Source organism: Heterocephalus glaber, unplaced genomic scaffold (genome assembly GCF_053883595.1).
Source record: "Heterocephalus glaber isolate CG9 unplaced genomic scaffold, H.glaber_assembly_v1.0 deba00000470, whole genome shotgun sequence".
NCBI classification, from domain to species: domain Eukaryota; kingdom Metazoa; phylum Chordata; class Mammalia; order Rodentia; family Bathyergidae; genus Heterocephalus; species Heterocephalus glaber.
The window spans coordinates 1,745,595-1,764,203 of NW_028258145.1; the positions used below are offsets into that span (position 1 = coordinate 1,745,595).

Below are 18,609 nucleotides of genomic sequence, written 5' to 3' on the forward strand. Positions count from 1 at the left end.
GTTTCATAGGGAAGGGAGCACAGGGAATGGGGAAAAAATAAGAACCAAGATATATCACGTACAGGTACAAGCACCCAATGATAAATGTAAACGTATTGTATACCTAAAATGTACCAATAAAAGAATTTAAGGACAAAAAAAAAGTTTCAATATCTATGGTAATGTATTTCATTTATACTCCTAGTTGATCTTTGTTCATTGAAAAGAAAGTTTAGTGTTATTATCTGTTTGTTTCTTTTTTGTAAGAATCTTTTTGGTTTATGTCTTGTACTCTGAGTAACTACTTTAAAGATAATGATTCACAGTGTAATAACTATTGTTATTCTGTTATTATTTGACTATGATGTTTTGTTTTATTTTTTCATAAAAATTTTTTTAAAAACAGATGCCAAAAAAGTCCCCAAAGGCTGGTGTGTTCAGAAATGGGTCTTTTGATTAATCCTGGGGTGCTAATGACCTCATCAACAGATAAATTCATGGATGAGTTCATAGCTGAATGCACTTTTAGGAGCTGGGGCCAGGTTGGAGGAAGTAAGTCACTGGGGGTGTGACCTGGAAAGGCATATTCTCGACCCCAGCCCCTTCTCTCGGTGGCATTTTCCCTTTCTCTGTGCTTCCTGGCTGCCATGGCTCAGGCAGCTTTCCTCCACCACACTCTTCCACACTGTAACATCTCTGCCTTAGAGCGCCCAACCATGAACTGAAACCTTTGAAACCATGGAGCCAAAATAATGCCTTTCTCTTTTAAGTTGTATGTGTCAAGCATTTTGTTCCAGCAGAAAAGTGTTAATGTACTATGACTCTCACCATCACTGAAAGGAAAAATGCTATTACCTTCTCTCTAGACAGAAGAACATAGCACCACCTATGCCATATCCTGGCCAAAAACTGGGAACTGAACCTGATCAAATCTCTAGACCTAACAACCAGTGTTGTAAGAACTACAAAAAACCAAGGAATGTGTCAGATGACACCCAAGGAACCAATTAATAAAATCCAGATTGTGGAAAATTCCTTAGGGCAAACTCTCTGGTTTTTTCAACAAATAAATTGGGAGAAAAAAAGGGAGGAAGAGGAGAGGAGTGGAATCTATGGACCAAAACAGATTTAATAGGCAAGTCAATCAGTTTTGATTTGGGTCCTGGCTTGAACAAATTGTAAAACATAGAAGAACAAATTATGAACTAGAGAAATTTGAACTCACTGGAAACTTGACAAAATTAAGAAATTATTAGGGCCCCAGGTTTAGCTCAGTGGCTCTGCCACCTGCCTCGAAAGCACAAGGTCCTGAATTTGATCCCTGGTACAAAAAAGAAAAATTATTAAATTTTTAGATGTGATGGTGGTGCTATTTGTTTTTTAAAGAACTATTATCTTTTTAGAGATAAGCATCAAAATACTTAAGAATAAAATATTTATTGAATTTGCATTAAACTAATCCAGGATGATAAGAGGTGAACAGGCGCAATGAGATTGGCCCCAAGCTAATAAATGTTGGAACTGTCTGCTGGGGACATGAGCATTTATCATCATACTATTCTTTCTACTTTTGCGTAAGTTTCAAATTATTCATAATAAAAAGGTTCAAATTTATAGTTCTTTCTTATTTTACTGCTCAAATGTAGGAACACTGATATTGAGAGTTAATTTGAGATATTCCCTTTAACAATCTTCTTTTTGTCACCTGGTATTTCTAGGGTCACATATCAAATATCCAATTCTCACATGCTCCTTCTGACGCTAATATATGGTGAAGAGGGTCTCACCTACGTCACTCCTCACCTGCCTATCCAGAGGCAGATTTGTGCACAGGAACCATCTTCTTGTTTCACTTTGCATCATCAATTCTGAAACTTTCTGTGTGTGGAGAAATACATATTCTGGGGCTGAAGAGAAAAGGAGACACATATTTAAGACGGTAGCACAATAATCGAGCTGCCAGGAGAACACAGACAAGGAGAAGAGCAAAAAGATACAAAAGAAACATGTGAATACATAGTAAGTAAGGTCTGCAACAGCGTTTCCCAAAGCTGGCTGTCTAACAGAATTAGTTGTGGCACTTGTTAAATCAGACTGGTGTACTCCTGTGATCCCAGCTCTCTGAGAGAGGATTGCAAATTCGAGTCCAGCCTGGGAAACTTAGTGACTTAATGAGATCCTGTCTCAAAATAAAAAACAAAAAGGCTGGGGATGTAGCTCCGTGTAAAGACCCTGAGTTCAATTCCCAGTACCAAGAAAATAGAGAGGTGGCAGGGGTGGGGGTGGCAGGGAGACATAAGTCTTGTCTCTGAAAATGTTGCCTTAGTAGGTCTGGCACTGGCTACCCTACGCTGTATTTTGCAACTGGTCTATAGGTGATTTTAATGCCTAATTATATTGGGGAATCACTGAGACAAATAATTAATCAGTGTTTCTGTGACTCACAGTGGTTGGAGTTTGAAAATCCCTTATATTTTCAAAGTTCAAAAAAGAAAGGAAAAGAAGAGCAGAAAGACGCCTCTGAGCATAGAATCACAGATTATTTATTTCCAATGGACACAATAATTGTACATATTTGTGGGTAGAATGTGGTATTTTGATATACAGATACAACATATAATGATTTTTTTTTTTTTGGTACTGGAGATCGAACTTGGGTCCTTGCAAGGACCCAAGGCAGGCGGCAGAACCACTGAGCTAAATCCCCGGCCACAACATATAATGATTAAGTCAGGGTAAATCACATTTCCTTTTTCTTAAGCTTTTACTATTTCTTTGTGTTGGGAAGCTTCAAACCTCTCTTCTAGTTCTTTATAAAACAGAGAAATTATTGTAAACTGTAGTCACTCTACTGCATTATGGAACACTGGAACTTATTCCTCCCACATAATTGCACACTTGCGCCTAATATTCAACCTGGAATATAGATTTTTAGAAAAATCTCAAAAGGCTGGAGGGCCAGGGATTTAGCTCAGCATTTCCACCACCTGCCTTGCAAGCGCAAGGTCCTGAGTTCAATCCCCGGTACAAAAAAAAAAGGCTGGAGTGCAGTTGATTCTAGGTATTCTTATCATAAAGTCACTAAACATGAATGAGCCAAAACTGAACCATTACCTCTAGGGAAATACAGGGTGGGGCACCTGCTAGCCTCTGGGGGCAACATCTCCATCACCCACAGATATGTAACCTTCTCTTATGTGTTTCGGTTTCTCTCAACATTGAGCTCAGCTACCAGCACTGTAACTTAGGCCCAAAGGAAGCTTGTCTAACACATGTGCTTTCAAACACATCACAGAGTTCTTGCATTTAGAGACACAAGAAAGCACTTCGGCATTGAGCTCAGAGTCATTTTAAACAGCAAACTCAACACAAAGCACCTCAAAATTGGCACTCCATAAATGAGAAGATACTTACTTATATGAGCGCTAAAACAAGAAGGTAGAGCGTCACCGTGTTCCACTTCAGCTGGGAACATGAACATTCGAGGACTCAATTTTTTTGCAGCTCTGTACCTGTCCATGAATCTGTGCAGAAGTGCTGCAAGTATTAAGCACCACAGGCACTGATTTAAGGGTTACACATACATTTGGGGAAGTTGGTGAATTCACAAATACAGAATCTGGAAAAATGAGGAGCAATTATGTTTCACAGACCCAGGTTTATTCTTATGGCAATGAGGTGAATGGACAAAGAAGACATTTCTGAAAGAGCCATGGTGGTTTTAATGTGATGTCCAAAGACAAAGATGTTTTATGCAGCAGTGAGAGGTTTCTGCAAGTTCCTCTGCCTACCCAAAAGCTTTTTGCCAAAGTGTCTGCAGTCTCCTGGAACAGGAGAATCTGTGAACACCCTGATGTCACTGCAGCCATCTGGGGGCTGGTGCTGCTGGACCTTGTGCACCCTTCACACACTGTGTCCTGCTCGGTTGCATCTCTCTGACCTACTCTTTCCCAACCATTTGTCAGTCAACCTCTTGGATACGTCTGAGGTGCTCAGAAAAAGTATGTCAAATTCACAGACATAGCTCCAAGTGGAACAGCTGAACTTGACAGGAAGCACAGGAGAAAGATTGGGTCTTTGGGGATGGAGGTGGCAGGATGTATCTTTCTGGGCCCCAGCAGGAAAAAGTGCGCTCAAATTTGGAAGATCTGAGGTAGGTTTAAATATAAGATTACTCACAAATGTGTGAGTGGGCCATAGGGGCTGTAAAATAATCTCCAGGGCTAGTGAGGCAGAGCTGGCACCATCCTCAGTACCTCCCCAGGCCAAAAGGAGACAGAGCTGCTTCAGCAGAATGCAGAACAAAGTATAAAGTCACAGCTGCCTTCAGAGCAAAATAAAAATGAAAGCCCTCTGTCCAGAAAGCAGGTGAACAGTGACCTGAAAGGTGTTGAAATACAAAACTCTTTCCTTTCTTCTTCAGCTAAGTTTCCCTCCCTTTCCTTCTTTTCCTCTTCTTCTCTCCCTGGAATGTTGTTTCTTATTTGCTATTTAATATCACACTCCTTCCAGCATGGGGATAACCTCAGGGGCTGGAACAGACCTTGGCAGGCATCTGTGGGCCTTTGAGTTAGGTCTCAACAAAAGTCTACTCCCCACTGCTGGGTTCTGCTCCCTCCAATCACTGCACTGGATGGAGATGTCTCACCCCAGCCAGAATCAAGTAAGTGGAGCAAGGTAGCCTCATTCCCATGGGCTGCCGCTCCAAACAACATGGGAGAAAAGGCACTTCTAGGTATTGAAATCTTCACACCAGGATGCACCAGGCATCTGGACCTGGACAGGGTGCAAGAGAGGCTCGCTCCACCAGGGTTGCCCATGGAACTGGCCATGGTGCTGTGAGCTTGGATGAGCGTCCCCCACAAGTCCATTAAGGCTTGGTCTTGAAGGTGCCGCTTTGGGGAGGTACTGTAGACCCTTAGGAAGTGAGAGGTCCTTGAATCATTGAGGGAATAACCCAAAAGGGGATTGTAGGACCTCCAACCTGTTCTCCCTTTTGCTTTGCTTCCTGATTCATAATGCAAACAGTGTGCTCTGCTGGAAACCCCTGCCATGATGTGCTGCCCTCACCAAAGCCCCAAAACAATGGCACAGCCCAATATTGGACCAGAACCTCCAGAACCATGAGCCAAAATAAATCTTTTCTCTTTATAAGTAATTACTTCAGGCATGTCATTATAGTGACATGAAGTTGACAAATACAGGCATCTCCACATCCCCAGATCATAGAGGCAAGAAAGCAGATTATTTGAGAGCATTATTGAGTAGAACAGTGACAGGGTCATGTTTCCACCACCCAAGACCTATATATCTGGTAATGTGTAGGCTGGCATCATATATTGAGTGCTTGGTGGCTTAATGTATGTCCATATTCTGGAGGGCACCACTCAACCCTTACAGGCTTTCAGCTAGTAATGCAACTGCATTTTCACAGGTCAAGCTATTGATCTACCAAGCCAGCTACTTCTCTGGTAAAACCACTGGATTCCATGATCTTAAGCCCCAACTGCTGAACATCCATGCTCAATTAAAGGTGTGTTACCTTTTATATCAATATATTGTGCAGCTAGGGGTAAGACCTTTTGTCAGGTTGTGAATGGGTGGTGCTAACATCTGTGCTGTGGCCAGAGTAGTCAAGTCTATTCCCAGACATGTGTTATTCTTTTTTTTTTGCTTAAATTCTTTTATTGGTACATTTTAAGTATACAATACATTTACATTTATCATTGGGTGCTTGTACCTGTACATGATGTATCTTGGTTCTTATTTTTTCCCCATTCCCTGTGCTCCCTTCCCTATTTACAAAAACTTTGTTTCCATTTTTTTCTTTTCTCACAATTTTTCCTTCCCCTTCTTTCCTTTCCCCTTCCCCTCCCACTTCCCCTACACTTTTGGACCTTTTCTTCCTATTTCAAATTATCAATTATTCATTTTAATCATTTTAATTCTTATTTACACTTTCAGTTTCTCACACTAGAGAAACTATTCTGCATTTACACATCTGTCCTATTTATTTTGCTTAAGAGTATGGCTTCAATATGCATCCATTTAGCTATAAATGTCTCTAGTTTCTTATTCTTTATGGCTGAGTAGTACTCCATTTTATAAAAAAAAAAAAACCATGTCTTCTTTATCCAGCTTCCAGTTGATGGGCACTTGGGCTGCTTCCAAGCTTTAGCTATTACAAACTGTGCCACTGAAAACATGGGTACACATATATTGCTGTGGTATGGTTCTTTTAATTCTTTGGGGAAGATACCCAACAGGGGAATAGTTGGGTCAAATGGGATCTCTAGTTCTAGTTCTTTGAGGTATCTCCATACTGATTTCCACAGTGGTTGCACCATTCTACACTCCTACCAGCAGTGGAAAAGGGTTTCTTTCTCCCCACACCCTTGCCAGCATTTGTTATTCGTTGATTTCTTGATAGCAGCCATTCTTTCTGGGGTGAGGTGGAATCTCAGTGTTGTTTTCATCTGCATCTCTTGAATGACCAGTGATGTTGAACGTTTTTTCACGTTTATTCGCTGCTTTTACTTCTTTGAGAAATGTCTGTTCATTTCAGATGCCCATTTTTGGATTGGGTCTTTGAATTTGGGGGGTCTGATTTTTTTCAGTTCTTTATATATTCTAGATAGTCCTTTGTCTGAGGTACAGCTGGTAAAAATTTTTTCCCCATTGTAGGCTGTCTCTTAGCTCTGTTGGTGGTTTCTCTTGCAGTGTAGAAGCTTTTTAATAAGATGAGATCCCACTTGTTGATTCTTTGTGCTAGTTCCCATGCTACTGAGGTTTTGTTTATAAAGTCTTTTCCTATGCCAATGTCTTCAAGAGTTCTACCTAACTTATCTTCCAGTGAGTTTAGTGTTTCTGTTTTAATATTTAGGTCTTTAATCCACTTCGATCTTAGTTTACTGCATGGTGATAGATATGGGTCTAGTTTTGGGGGGAGCGGGGTTGTTGTTGTTTTTGGTACCAGGGATCAAACTTGGAAACTTGCGCTTGTGAGGCAGGCGCCAGAACCACTGAGCTAAATCCCCGGCCCCGATATGGGTCTAGTTTTAATCTTTGGCAGGTTGAAATCCAGTTTTTCCAACACCATTTATTAAATAGGCTGTAGGGAACAGGGGAAGGGGACATTACCAGAACCTCTGCAATAAGTCCTAGTCTCCTGTGAGCCACGGCAGCACACAGCGAATTACAGGAAAGGTAGACAAATGAGACTGAGAAGAAGCTGAGCTTTGGGTCTGATCAGTGCTGCTCTGGGCGGCAAAGACAAAAACCCTCTAGCTTGCCCCACCTTTTATTCAGTACATGGGGAAACAAATGTAACAAATGAAAAATAGAGTTCAGTACTTCACATTGGGATAAACAAGGTGTAACAAAAAGCTGGGGGGCAGTGGAAATCTAAGAACAATGAGGAATTATGTAGATGAAGATTTGGTTCCTCCCTGGCGTCTCCCACAGGCGTGGTCTTGTCCTGGAGATTGCAGCATGGGGGTTGGGTGGGGGGGATCACTGAGGTCTCAGTTGTCACCAGAGGCCAAAATGCAATTATGTCTGGAATGTCCTAGCTGGGCTGTAGGCAGGAGAACTAGGCCTACTCAAATGATTTTTCCCTAGAATTATGTAGCATTCCTCCCAACAATAGGCTGTCTTTCCTCCAATGAGGGTGGTTGGCTCCTTTGTCAAAGGTGAGGCGGCTGAGTATGTCTGGAGTTGTTTCTGCATCTTTTAATCTATTCCACTGATCCTTGGATCTGTTTCTTTGCCAGTACCATGCTGGTTTTACCACAGTAGCTTTGTAGTAGTTTCAAGTTGGGGATTGTGATACCCACAAATACATATTTGCTCTTTGTCTAGTCTCCTGTCACACAGCTCCCCAAATCCATGGACTGTCCATAGTGGCAAGAGTGTCTTTCTTATGATTGGCTCCTATATAACTTCAGGATAGGGATTGGTCACTGGAAAGTCCAAGGTATAATTAGAAGGTTGGGACTTGTAGCTTCACCCTTCAACCTCTAGGGAGAGGGAAGGTACTGAAAGATTAAGTTGCTCACTATTCCCCAATGATTTAATCAATCATGGCCACATAAAAATCCAACAGGATTGGTTTCAGATGGGAGATGCTGGCCGAAGGGTGGAGCCTCCAGAAAGAAATGGAAGCTCCACAAACCTTTCCACACACCTCACCCTATACAGCTCTTCCTCCTGGTTGTCCACCTGCATCTTTTGTTATATCCTTTAAAACAAGTAGGCAAATGTAAGTGAAACGTTTCCCTGATTCTGTGAGCTGCTTTAGCAAATTAATCAAACTTGAGGTTAGAGTTGTGGGAACCCTTGATTTACAGCCAAAGTAGAGGTGACATCAAGTGAGGGGCAGTCTTGTCACACTGAGCCCTCACCTTGAGGGCTCTGACACCATCTTCAAGTAGACAGTGTCATAATTAAACTGAACTGGAGGACATTCAGTTGTGTCAGTTGAATAGGTGGGTGAGTGCTCCCTTCCAATACCTGACATCACAAGTATCAAGTATATTGTTTGGTGATCTGAGTTGCTCAGTATAGAGAATTACAGTGGAGAAACCAGTATTTCCCTCATATTTTACCCTGTGTAACACATCACCACAAACTTAGTAGCTTAAAACACACCTTTATTATCTTACACTTTCCATGGGCCAGGAGCTAAGGTACAATTTAGCAGGACCCTCTGTTAGATCTCACAAGGCTGCAATCAAGACACAAGTTGAGAGCCTGGAGCGGTGGCACACACACCTGTAATCCCAGCACTGTGGGAGGCTGAAGCAGGAGGATCACAAGTTCCAGCCCAGCCTGGGCACCTTAGTGACTTAAAGAGAACTTATTTCAAAATAAAAAAATTTTTAAAGGGCTGGAGATGTAGTTCAATGTGAAGGCCCTAGGTTCAATCCCCAGCACCGCAAAAAAAAAAAAAAAAAAAAAAAAAATCAGCTGTATTCTCACCTGGAGTATCTAATGCAGAAGAATCTGCTTCCAAGGTCATTCAGGTTGAGGGCAGAGTTCATTCCCTCATGGTTATAGGACAGGGGGCTTCAGCTTTTAAATGACTATTGGTCAGAGGCATCCTGCCATTCCTGGGGGTCACCTGCAGTTCTTTGCTGTGTGAACGTCTTCAACATGTCCACTTAATTCATCAAGCTGCCAGGAGAGTCTTCACTGTGCTAAAAATTCTGTGTAGCATAGAGTAATCACAGGCCTGACGTCTTACCACCTTTGCTTTATTCTGTTAGAAGCAAGTCCTAGGGCCCGCCGGCACTCCAGAGGAAGGGATCATACAAAGACTACCACAGGAGGTGGGAATCATCAAGGGTCGCAGTGAATTTCATCATTAGAAATGTGTTCCTTTTTCCTGTCCCAACAATTCTGATCTGTATCAGTCTGGAATAGCATGTCCCTAGACCTGTACAGTTCAATGTAGTGGTTACTAGACCCTAATGTAGCTAGTGAGGTGGAAGAACTGGGTTTTTAATTTTTGAAAAATTTTACTGAATTCCCATTTAATTTTTTTTTTTTGTACCAGGGATCGAACTCAGAACCTTCTGCTTGCGAGGCAGGCAGCAGAACCACTGAGCTAAATCCCCAGACCCCCATTTAATTTTAAAACTGATTCTAATCTCATTTATTATAAAAATATCCATGTGTTGAGAACAACTTGAGTATGAGTCTACTTTTTTCAGTTGCAAATCTTATGAAATCTAGTGTCTCCACTGAAAATTCCGTATTCAAACTATTAATTGTAAAGTACAATAGATTCCAAAGACAGTATAAAAAAATTTTTAAAGACAGATAACATGTTGAAATGACAGTGTCCTGTATATAGTGAGATAAGTAAAATGTATTATTAAAAAAACTTCATCTGTTTGCATTAGTTTATATTTTTTAAAACCTGAGTAACTAGAAAATTTAAAATTACACATGTGCTCTATTGCTGAGAGCAAATAAGAGTTTAAGGGTCTGATCTTGGAATTAGGTTGGCAAGACACCAATGTTAGCTAATCATGCATGGCAATGGCTGATTGATATTAAACGTTAAAAAGGGATAGGAAGATGGGGCCATCCAACCAGTGGGAAAGCTTGAGAGAACAGAAAATTGTACCAGTAACCCACGCGTGGGAGGAGGCGCTGCTTAGCAGCAATTGCGCCTTTCTGTTGTCTTTGCAGCGCGCCGGCCTTAAACGCGCTGCGTCGTTTGATCCCCGCGCCGCGCCGTAGAACACACTGCACGCTGGGCGGCTGCAATGGCTGATGTGTCAGAGAGGACGCTGCAGGTGTCAGTGCTGGTGGCGTTCGCCTCCGGAGTACTCGTGGGCTGGCAGGCAAATCGGTTGCGGAGGCGCTACCTGGACTGGAGGAAACGAAGGTTGCAAGACAAGCTGGCCACGACGCAGAAGAAGCTGGACCTGGCCTGAGAGTCGGCGCCGTGGGTCCCAGCTGGGGCCGGCTTGAGCCGGACTCCCCTCACCCCAAAATCTGCGGTGCGGTGCGCTTCCTGGAGCGCGGGTGAGCAGTGCAGTGTGCCTAAGGGGAGACGTTGGGGTCGGACGTTACCTTTTTATGAGGTAGCTCATAGCAATGGACTCGTTCCCTAAGACGCTAGAAAGTGGAAATGGTTTTCTCTAATAACTTGTTCTTCAGTATTAACTGTTTAGTTCACTGCGTATATTTAATGGTAATGCTTTACCGCGGGCAATACAGTTTTGTCTGGACATTTAACTTCAAAATGGAAAATATTGAAAAGCATCAAGTCACAAAAAAGTCGTGAATGTGTTTCTGCCACTTCCCCGGCCTCCATCATTCATTTTGATAACCCTTGGTAGCACCATAGTACATCTTGGCATGGAGGTTTTGTAAACTTCTACCCGAATTCTTCCGGGTAAAGTGGACAGAACTTTGGCCTGGAAGTCAGAAACATTGCATGCTGGCATATTTTTTTTCATCAGAGTTGTGCCCCATAAATTTTCTGGGCCTCGGTTTTCTTACCTGTAATACCAGATCTTACAGTTCATGGTGTAATACAATAATTTGAAGTTAAAGATTATCTATTACTAATTTTCTTTTCTTATGTTTCCCACAGCTTGTCAATGATGGATGTAAAACACTGGAAAGAAATAATGTCTTACTGCACTTTATGAATCTTTTTAAAATAAAAAAATCTTAAACATCTTTGGACCTTTCTTAGCCCCTCGAAGGGAAAGGAGTGTCTTGCTTGCCATTAACTACATCAGGAGATCTGGATTCTTAGAGCTGATATTTGTGGTTTTGAGCAGCCATCTGTCATCTTTCCAGGAGAATCTATGCCAGTTCCTTGGTACAGCCACAAGGCAGAGCTAGCAATGGAATCCTTATGGGTTCTGTTACTGGGCCTGTTCAAGAAAGCAAGGGGTACCGTAACTGAAGTATGATATATGTAAGATCAAGTGCAGAATATAAGTTTTTATTGGCTAAAAGTCTCCTTTATGTGTTGTGAAATATACATGTGAAGGAGAAACCCTCTTGAATGGAGGTCAGGGATAAATCCCAACCACTCTCCAGATTGAGTGACCAAAACCTTGGTTACTTTTGATTTGCAAGAGGTGTTTTCAGGCACACTGTCTTTGCTATGAAGGTCAGCTCTGTACTAACGTAAGACAATTTGGGAAAACTTTCTGCAGAAAGCCTCCCTTTCACTTCCCATCTTACAGGGGCTGCTATGCCTTTGTTTTCATTCATTCTGTGAATGCAGAGTGAGGACTGAAATGTTGGCTGTTAGAGCTCCATCCCATCTGGGCTATAGTTTCCTGAAGCTTCTAGTCACCATCACTCATTGAGGCTCAGAGAATTGAGGCTCTTTGAAAGGGTATGGGTTTCTTGAGACACATGTTGCCCCCAGGCTGTGGGAGTATGCCCATGAAGCATCTGGGGTTCTGATTGGTCTAGTTCTCCTTTTGGGGCTTTTCTCTGTCATGTTCCTGGTGGACCCGATCTTTCCATTGTTGACTGTCATTATTCAGGCATAGCATCCTGACACACTCACCCCTTCTCCTATCTCACCTCTGGTCATGTGCTGCTCAATCCCAGGAGTCCACCGTATAGGATCTTCAGCCTCTCCTTGTTTTCTTCCTACTGCTTCTTTATGCCACATCCATATTTCCCCAGTCAGTGGTGAGCAGTTCCCCTTGACATTACCCATCACCTTTACTGTATTTAAATGTGGTTGGTTTTTTCCTAGAAAATGCTGTCACATGGAGATAACACTTCATTAGCCAAATTGGAAACAGGAAGTTTTGAGCCAGGAGTCACATGGCAGTTGGATACCTTGGAAATACATGCCCTCACTCCCATTTATCATTGCCATTTAGTCACAGCAGGTATGTGTCTTGGTTGGCCCACTTCTGCTTCTCTACCTTGACTCCTTTTGTTCCCCATATGGGTCCGTCAGACCACCTGCTTCATTCGACATTGCTTCTGCCATGCCCTGGACCTTGTCCAACAGGCTTGGACCTATCATCACATTGAACTTGGCCTCTTTAAACAAGTAAACACACTTCTTAAGGAGAGCTGATATCCTCCACATCTCTGTATCTGCCTACTCTGGAGGCCGCTGGTTGTCTGACCCCCCCGTCCCATTTCTCAGTCATCCTGGGCTCTCGTAATAGTAGACTTCATCCCCACTTCTATAGTTACCCTTCATGACTGCTTTTTCTCTCATTTTGGCCACCAAACCTACTCCAGAGAGACACTTTACCTGTCTCACATGGCCCAGTACAGGAGAGATTCCATAGTGACCTGTATCTTTCTGTTTTTTTAGTATGTTTCTCTGTAGTCCTTAACCTCCCAATTTACACTTCTCATTCCTTAGAGCTCCCTCTCTATCATGTAAGACAAAGACCATTAGGTGAGAATTCCCACATCTCTCAATAGCTGTATTTTCAAAAGGGCTGCCCATTATGATCACCTAGGGAGACTTAAAAAAACTAATTCCCTTGCCAGATATGGCGGCAGCCACCTGTAATCCCAACATTCTGGGAGGCTGAGGCAGAAGGTTCACATTCTAGCTCAGCCTGGGGCAATTTAAGGAGGCCTTGTTAAAAAAAAATAAAGGCTGGGGATAAGCTCAGTGCAAAGACCCTGGGTTTAATTTCTAGTACCCTTCCCACCACTACCACACACAAAAGGTAACATGTCGCACATGCCTGTAATCCTAGCTTATGAGGCAGAGTCAGGAAGATGAAAAGCTCAAAGTCAGCCGGGGCAACAGTGAGACCCTGTCTCAAAACGAAAATAAAGGGCTGGGTGTGCAGCTTAGAGATAGAATGTTTTCCCAGCATTCATAAGGCCCTGAGTTCAGTCCCTAATATGAAAACCCCCAAAACAACCAATTCCTGCATGCCACTTCCCAGAGATTTTGGCCTGGGAATTAGGATTTTTAACCACTTAACAGTTTCCCCTAGCATCACTCGGGCAGATGCCCAGATATCTTTTCAACCAATCCTTGTATCGATGAATTTGATAGAATTGTCACTTATATTTTCTATTATAAACAACAAAAATGTGCTATTTTTTGTTATCCTGTATTTAAATAGTAAGTGGTTAAGGCTCCTCGGGTGATTGCCATGCTCAGCTGAGGCTGAAACGCATTGTTTTTGAGGGTCTGTCTCATTCACTTTTCCTTAGGAGAGACAGGGGCCCCTTCCCAGGCTGACTTCTCTCTGGCCTTGGCTGTATTTTACATCTCTCTCTTGCACTGCGCCAGGACTTGATCCCCATATACATTGTCTAGCATCTGCAGTCTCTTCCTGTTTAGCCTCTAGGAATGCACAAGTCTTGACTTAAAATTCCAATGAGAATGAGCAAATCACAGACAATATAGCATCTTGTAAACATGATGTTGAAAATACACAAGAAGCCAACACATACTGCATGATTACATTATATAATCCAAAAGGATGAAAAATAAGTTTGTGTGATTATAACATTATAACATAGGATAAAACCAAGAGATGGAGGGGGAAAGAGGACATAATGAATTAAGATGTGTTATGTACATGTACCATCCCACCACATGATCATTATGTGGTGCAAACGTACTAACAAAAAATAACTTCAGATAGTGTTTACCTTTGGTGGTTGGGGGTGAGGGTGATAAAAACTAGGAGAAGACTATTAGGGTGTGTGTAATGTTCAGTTTCTTAATCTGGGTGCTGCTATACGCAGTGTGTTCAGTATGTAGAAGTGCAGTGAGCTGCACCTTTATGGTTTGCATCCATTTAGCTACAAATGTCTAATTTCTTATTTTTATGACTGAGTAGTATTCCATTTAATTAAAAAAACCCCACATTTTCTTGGATCATCATTCTTACTCAAGTGCAATTTGCTGTAGTGTTTGGGAAGTGAATTTAGAGGGTGCTGACCCACTTGGGGAAATACGACTACCTTCCTGAGAGTCCATGTAAACTGAGAATCAAATGAGAACTCGTAATTTCCTCAGACTCTGTAGGACGAATCACCACCACCACCACCACCCTACAGAATTCAGGATGGACAACGTGTAAATTTAGAATGAAGCGAAATATCACGATTACCCCTAAACAGCAAAGAATAAAAAACTGCCTTTTTAAGTGAGATATTCAACAGGACCGGCATCCCATGAGGGCCATAATGTTCTTGTAGGTAATGAAAGCGCCTAAGAGGCTCAAATTGTCTCGGAAGATTAGTTTATAAAAAGTGGCACTAAGAACCAAACGGCCAAAAATTACCCCCAAAAGGAATGTCGTTTAGTGTTCATGTACCGTAGGACCTGTGTTTCGGCGCCGTGGGGCAGTCCCCAGATCCTTTGGATTGGCAAGGAAAAGTAATTGCCTGGGCAGCAAGGACCTAGCTGAGAGCCTGGGACGCCCCGGTGACGTGGCCGCAAGACCTCATCTGCCGCCTTCCCGCCCCTCGGCCCAGGTCCCAGGCTGGGAGGCGTGCGGGCGCGCGGCGATGGCGTCACCTTCCGCGCCGACGCCTTGGTTTCCCTAGCAACCGCGGCCCCGGCGCAGCAGCCAGGAAGATGCTAGCCAGGCGGCCTCGCGATCCCCTGCAGGTGGTGCGGCGCCGCAGCCAGGAGCTGAAGCTACAGGTAAGCTGGGCGTTGCCACGAGGAGCCCGGGCCTGAGAAGGGCGGGCTCTGCGGCGGGCGAGGGGACCCCGGGCTTTCAACTCCTCCCCGGGTAGTGAGCCCCCTCCCGTCTCCGGCCCTGACCCGGCTCTGACCCTGCCGCTTCCAGCCCAACCCCAGCCTCTGGCGAAGCCTCCCGAATCTCGTAACCTACCCCAGCACCCAAGCACCCAGCCTCGATCCCGACAGCTCCCCTCCCCTCCCAGTCTGAGCTCTCTCTCGGCGTCCTCCCCGCCGGCTCCCGCCCGCCCTCCGGCCCCTCTCCTTACTGCTTGCTGAACCTCAGGAGAAGTCAGGAATAGTCTCAGCATGTCAGAACATTACGATCCGATAGACTGAACTACACAGGAAACACAAGTAACTTGTAAACACGAGAGAGCAATTAATTTCCAAAGATAACCAAGTCACTGCAAAGGAGACAAAAAGATCACAAACATTTAAAAGTCGCAGTACTCAGTTCCGGGACGTTGACTAAACAGGCACTTCACATCCGCGGTCCCAGTGTATAAGGTGCAGCGTTTCTGGACAGCAGATTGATAGAATGCAGCAAATATTCAGTCTCCTGGGCTGGGTAATTACATTTACAAGAATCTACCGTATGAAATAATGAAAAATTGGGACAAAGATTGACGAAAAAAATATTCATCACATTACTGCTTATAGTAGAAAAAATACTGTCTCAAATGATCAGTAATAGAAGAATGGATAAATAACTTAGGGTGGGATAGAATAATACTGTGACTAAAATTTGTTAAAGAAATTTTAATGTGAAGGGAAAATATGATAAAATGGCAACTTAGAGATATAGAATGGAATATACAATATTTCAGTAACAGAAAAGATACAGAAAGGAAACATACTACAATGGTATCTGTGTGGTTAAATACTAACGGTTGTTGTTTTTCTTGCTTGTGTATATTTTCAGTGCACTAAATGCTTATTTTAAAAATAAGTAAATAAGTAATAAGAAAAGTATATAGTGGGCCGGGGATTTAGCTCAGTGGTTTCGTCGCCTGTTGTGCAAGCGCAAGGACCCGAGTTCGATCCCCGGTACCAAAAAAAAAAAGAAAAGTAAATAGTATTGGACTGTTCATTTATATTCTGAAATTTGTATTTCACTTTACTAATTGTATACTTTTTAAAAGTGTGATTCACCACATATTTTTCCACTAAGTAAAATTATTATATGTTCTTTGACAGATAAGAGATTTACTTATGTTCATATTTTATGCTGTTTTGGACTCTATTTAAAAGTTTAAAATTTAAATGTTTTCACACTTGCCTAGCATGTGTAAGACCTTAGTTTCCATCTCCAGCATTATGGGAAAGAAAGAAAAATTTAAACGTTTTCACCATAAAGAAGTAATAAATGTTTTAGGAGATAGATATGTTTAACATGATTTAAACATTACACAATGTATATATGTATTGAAATATCTTTGTTACCCCATAAATATAGTTATAATTTTTTTGATTTGTATCAGTTAAAAATAAATTAAATTGAACAATGTACAAAAGATTTGGCAGGTAAATTTTAGTGACTTTGGCAGCTAAAATTTAGTGAATTTTAGTGACTTTGAAATCATAGTGGCACAACGAAAAGAAAATACTCTTTTGGTAGAAATAAAAGTAAAATTTGATGGGGCACTGACTTTTGCTGAGTTTTGGTAGACTTAATATGATTCTTATCTAATTTTAAATTTAGTGGGACATTAGACGAACCAGGAAAAGTTTCAGAAGTAAACTATAAAAGTAATTATTAAAGCAAAAATAAAACAGACTATTACAAGGATTATTTAATGTGGATCAAATGGAATCAGGAGCATTTTAATACTTTGAGTATCTGGAAAGGACATTTTGATAATATTAGCTAATTCTTTACTATCTCCACAACAGACACTTGAAACTGAAAAAAAAAGAAAAAGAAAAATGGAATGCATTTCCAAGTGGACAAGGAATCCAATTCCTATTTGGGTCATGCCTATGATAACTGGTCCCATCACTGGGTGTGTGATTTTGTAAATAACACTCAGGTAGATGCCAAATAGGAAGCATAGAGAAAAAACTAGTGAAATTTTCTCTTTTCATCCACTATCTTTTCATATAATCTGTAGAAAAGAAACCAGAGAAGCGTGTGCTTCTTTTGTGATACATTGAGTGCTTGTAAAATATTAAGTCAAGATAAATAAAGTCATGGTACACTTGATACAGTAAATTCTACCTAGTAATTAGGAATAAACTAACATAGCAATATGGAAGTATCTCAGACACGTGGTATGGTGGAAAGATTTATGCAAAAATATATACTGTGTAAATCCATTTATATCAAAGTTCAAGAGCAGCCAAAGTTAATATAGTAGTAAAAGAACAGGTTTGTCTCTGAAAGAATGGGACAGGGATTTGCTGGGAGAGACAACAGGAACTTTCTAAGGTAATTTCCTATATCTTGATAGGGATTTGGGTTATATAAGTTATGCATTTGTCAAAGTGTGGCAAAGGTACACTTTAGATTTGTGCATCTGGTATGCAAATTTTATATCAAATATTGAACTCGAGTTAGTGACACTCCAAGTTCAGGGAGTGTTGTACTAATGACTGCAGATTACTTCGAAATGCGTAAAAAATAAGATGGATTAACGGGTGGACATATCAAATAGGCATAGTAAAATGTTAGTGGTAGAATCTAGTTATGGGTGGATGAATATTTGCTGTAAAATTCTTTCAACTTTATTATTTATTATGTTTAAAACTGTTCATTCTATACTGAAGAAAAAGAGAAAGTAAAAAAAAGAAAGAAAAAAGAGAAATAAAATTTTATTTCCTAAGGTGATATTTTAAACTGTTTCCCTTTCTCATAGGTTGATAGTTTGTTTTCTGAAAGCCAATTGAAAGGAGCTCTAGAACCCAATAAAAGGCAAGATATTTACCAAAGGTAAAGTATGCTAAATTATATGAGATTTCTAGGCACTGCACTTACATTTCAATGAGTAAGATTTAAGACACTGAAATCATTTCAAGCTTTCTTTTTTCTTGCTTTCCTTCCCTCCCTTTCTGTGATTTTGTTTTGTTTTTACTTTTTTTAACCCTAGAAGAGTTTAAAATTAAATAGACATTTTTATCCCCTAAATTAAATTAGACTATTAATACTTTTGAATCAAGTTTAGAACATCATTAAAGTAATCTGTGTCTTGGGGGTATTTAAAGTTTATAACATTCAAAAGAACATGAAATTCATTCTATTAGTTTAAATGATTTATTAGAATTATTTGGAAAAGTTTTACTTAAGTTAGCTACTCAAAACACCTAGAAGTAAAATAAAATATAAATCAATTTTTAAAATGTTAAATGGAGGGCCAGCGATTTAGCTTAGTTGTTCTGGCACCTGTCTTGCAAGCGCAATGTCCCAAGTTTGATCCCCAGTACCAAAAACAAAAAAAATGTTAAACGAAATTTAA

At 41.2% G+C, this 18,609-nt stretch overlaps 2 protein-coding genes across 6 annotated transcripts in view; both read left to right on the plus strand.

The window, feature by feature from the left end:
• The first annotated feature begins 10,215 nt into the window (after nucleotides 1–10,215).
• On the plus strand, nucleotides 10,216–11,176 carry Mtln (mitoregulin). The gene is made up of 2 exons (XM_087202770.1): nucleotides 10,216–10,515; nucleotides 11,090–11,176. Exon 1 carries the CDS (start codon nucleotides 10,254–10,256, stop codon nucleotides 10,422–10,424), a length of 171 nt encoding a protein of 56 aa, XP_087058896.1. The 5' UTR covers nucleotides 10,216–10,253; the 3' UTR covers nucleotides 10,425–10,515; nucleotides 11,090–11,176.
• A 2,472-nt stretch (nucleotides 11,177–13,648) lies between these two features.
• Nucleotides 13,649–18,609, plus strand: part of Nphp1 (nephrocystin 1) — a 52,060-nt gene continuing 47,099 nt past the window's right edge. For 4 of the 5 annotated variants that reach the window (XM_004844331.4, XM_087202767.1, XM_004844332.4 and 1 more), the window contains exons 1-2: nucleotides 13,649–15,115; nucleotides 18,013–18,086. In XM_004844331.4, coding sequence (XP_004844388.2) covers nucleotides 15,047–15,115; nucleotides 18,013–18,086 — 143 coding nt within the window. In that variant the 5' untranslated portion in view covers nucleotides 13,649–15,046. Of the gene's footprint in view, nucleotides 15,116–15,157; nucleotides 15,726–18,012; nucleotides 18,087–18,609 lie in introns of those variants that run through there. The other variant, XM_021257988.2, reaches the window with a different exon arrangement.

What these genes read in the sequence shown, in the direction of transcription:
- Mtln (XM_087202770.1), top strand. Translation starts at nt 10,254, where the DNA reads ATGGCTGATGTGTCAGAGAGGACGCTGCAGGTGTCAGTGCTGGTGGCG.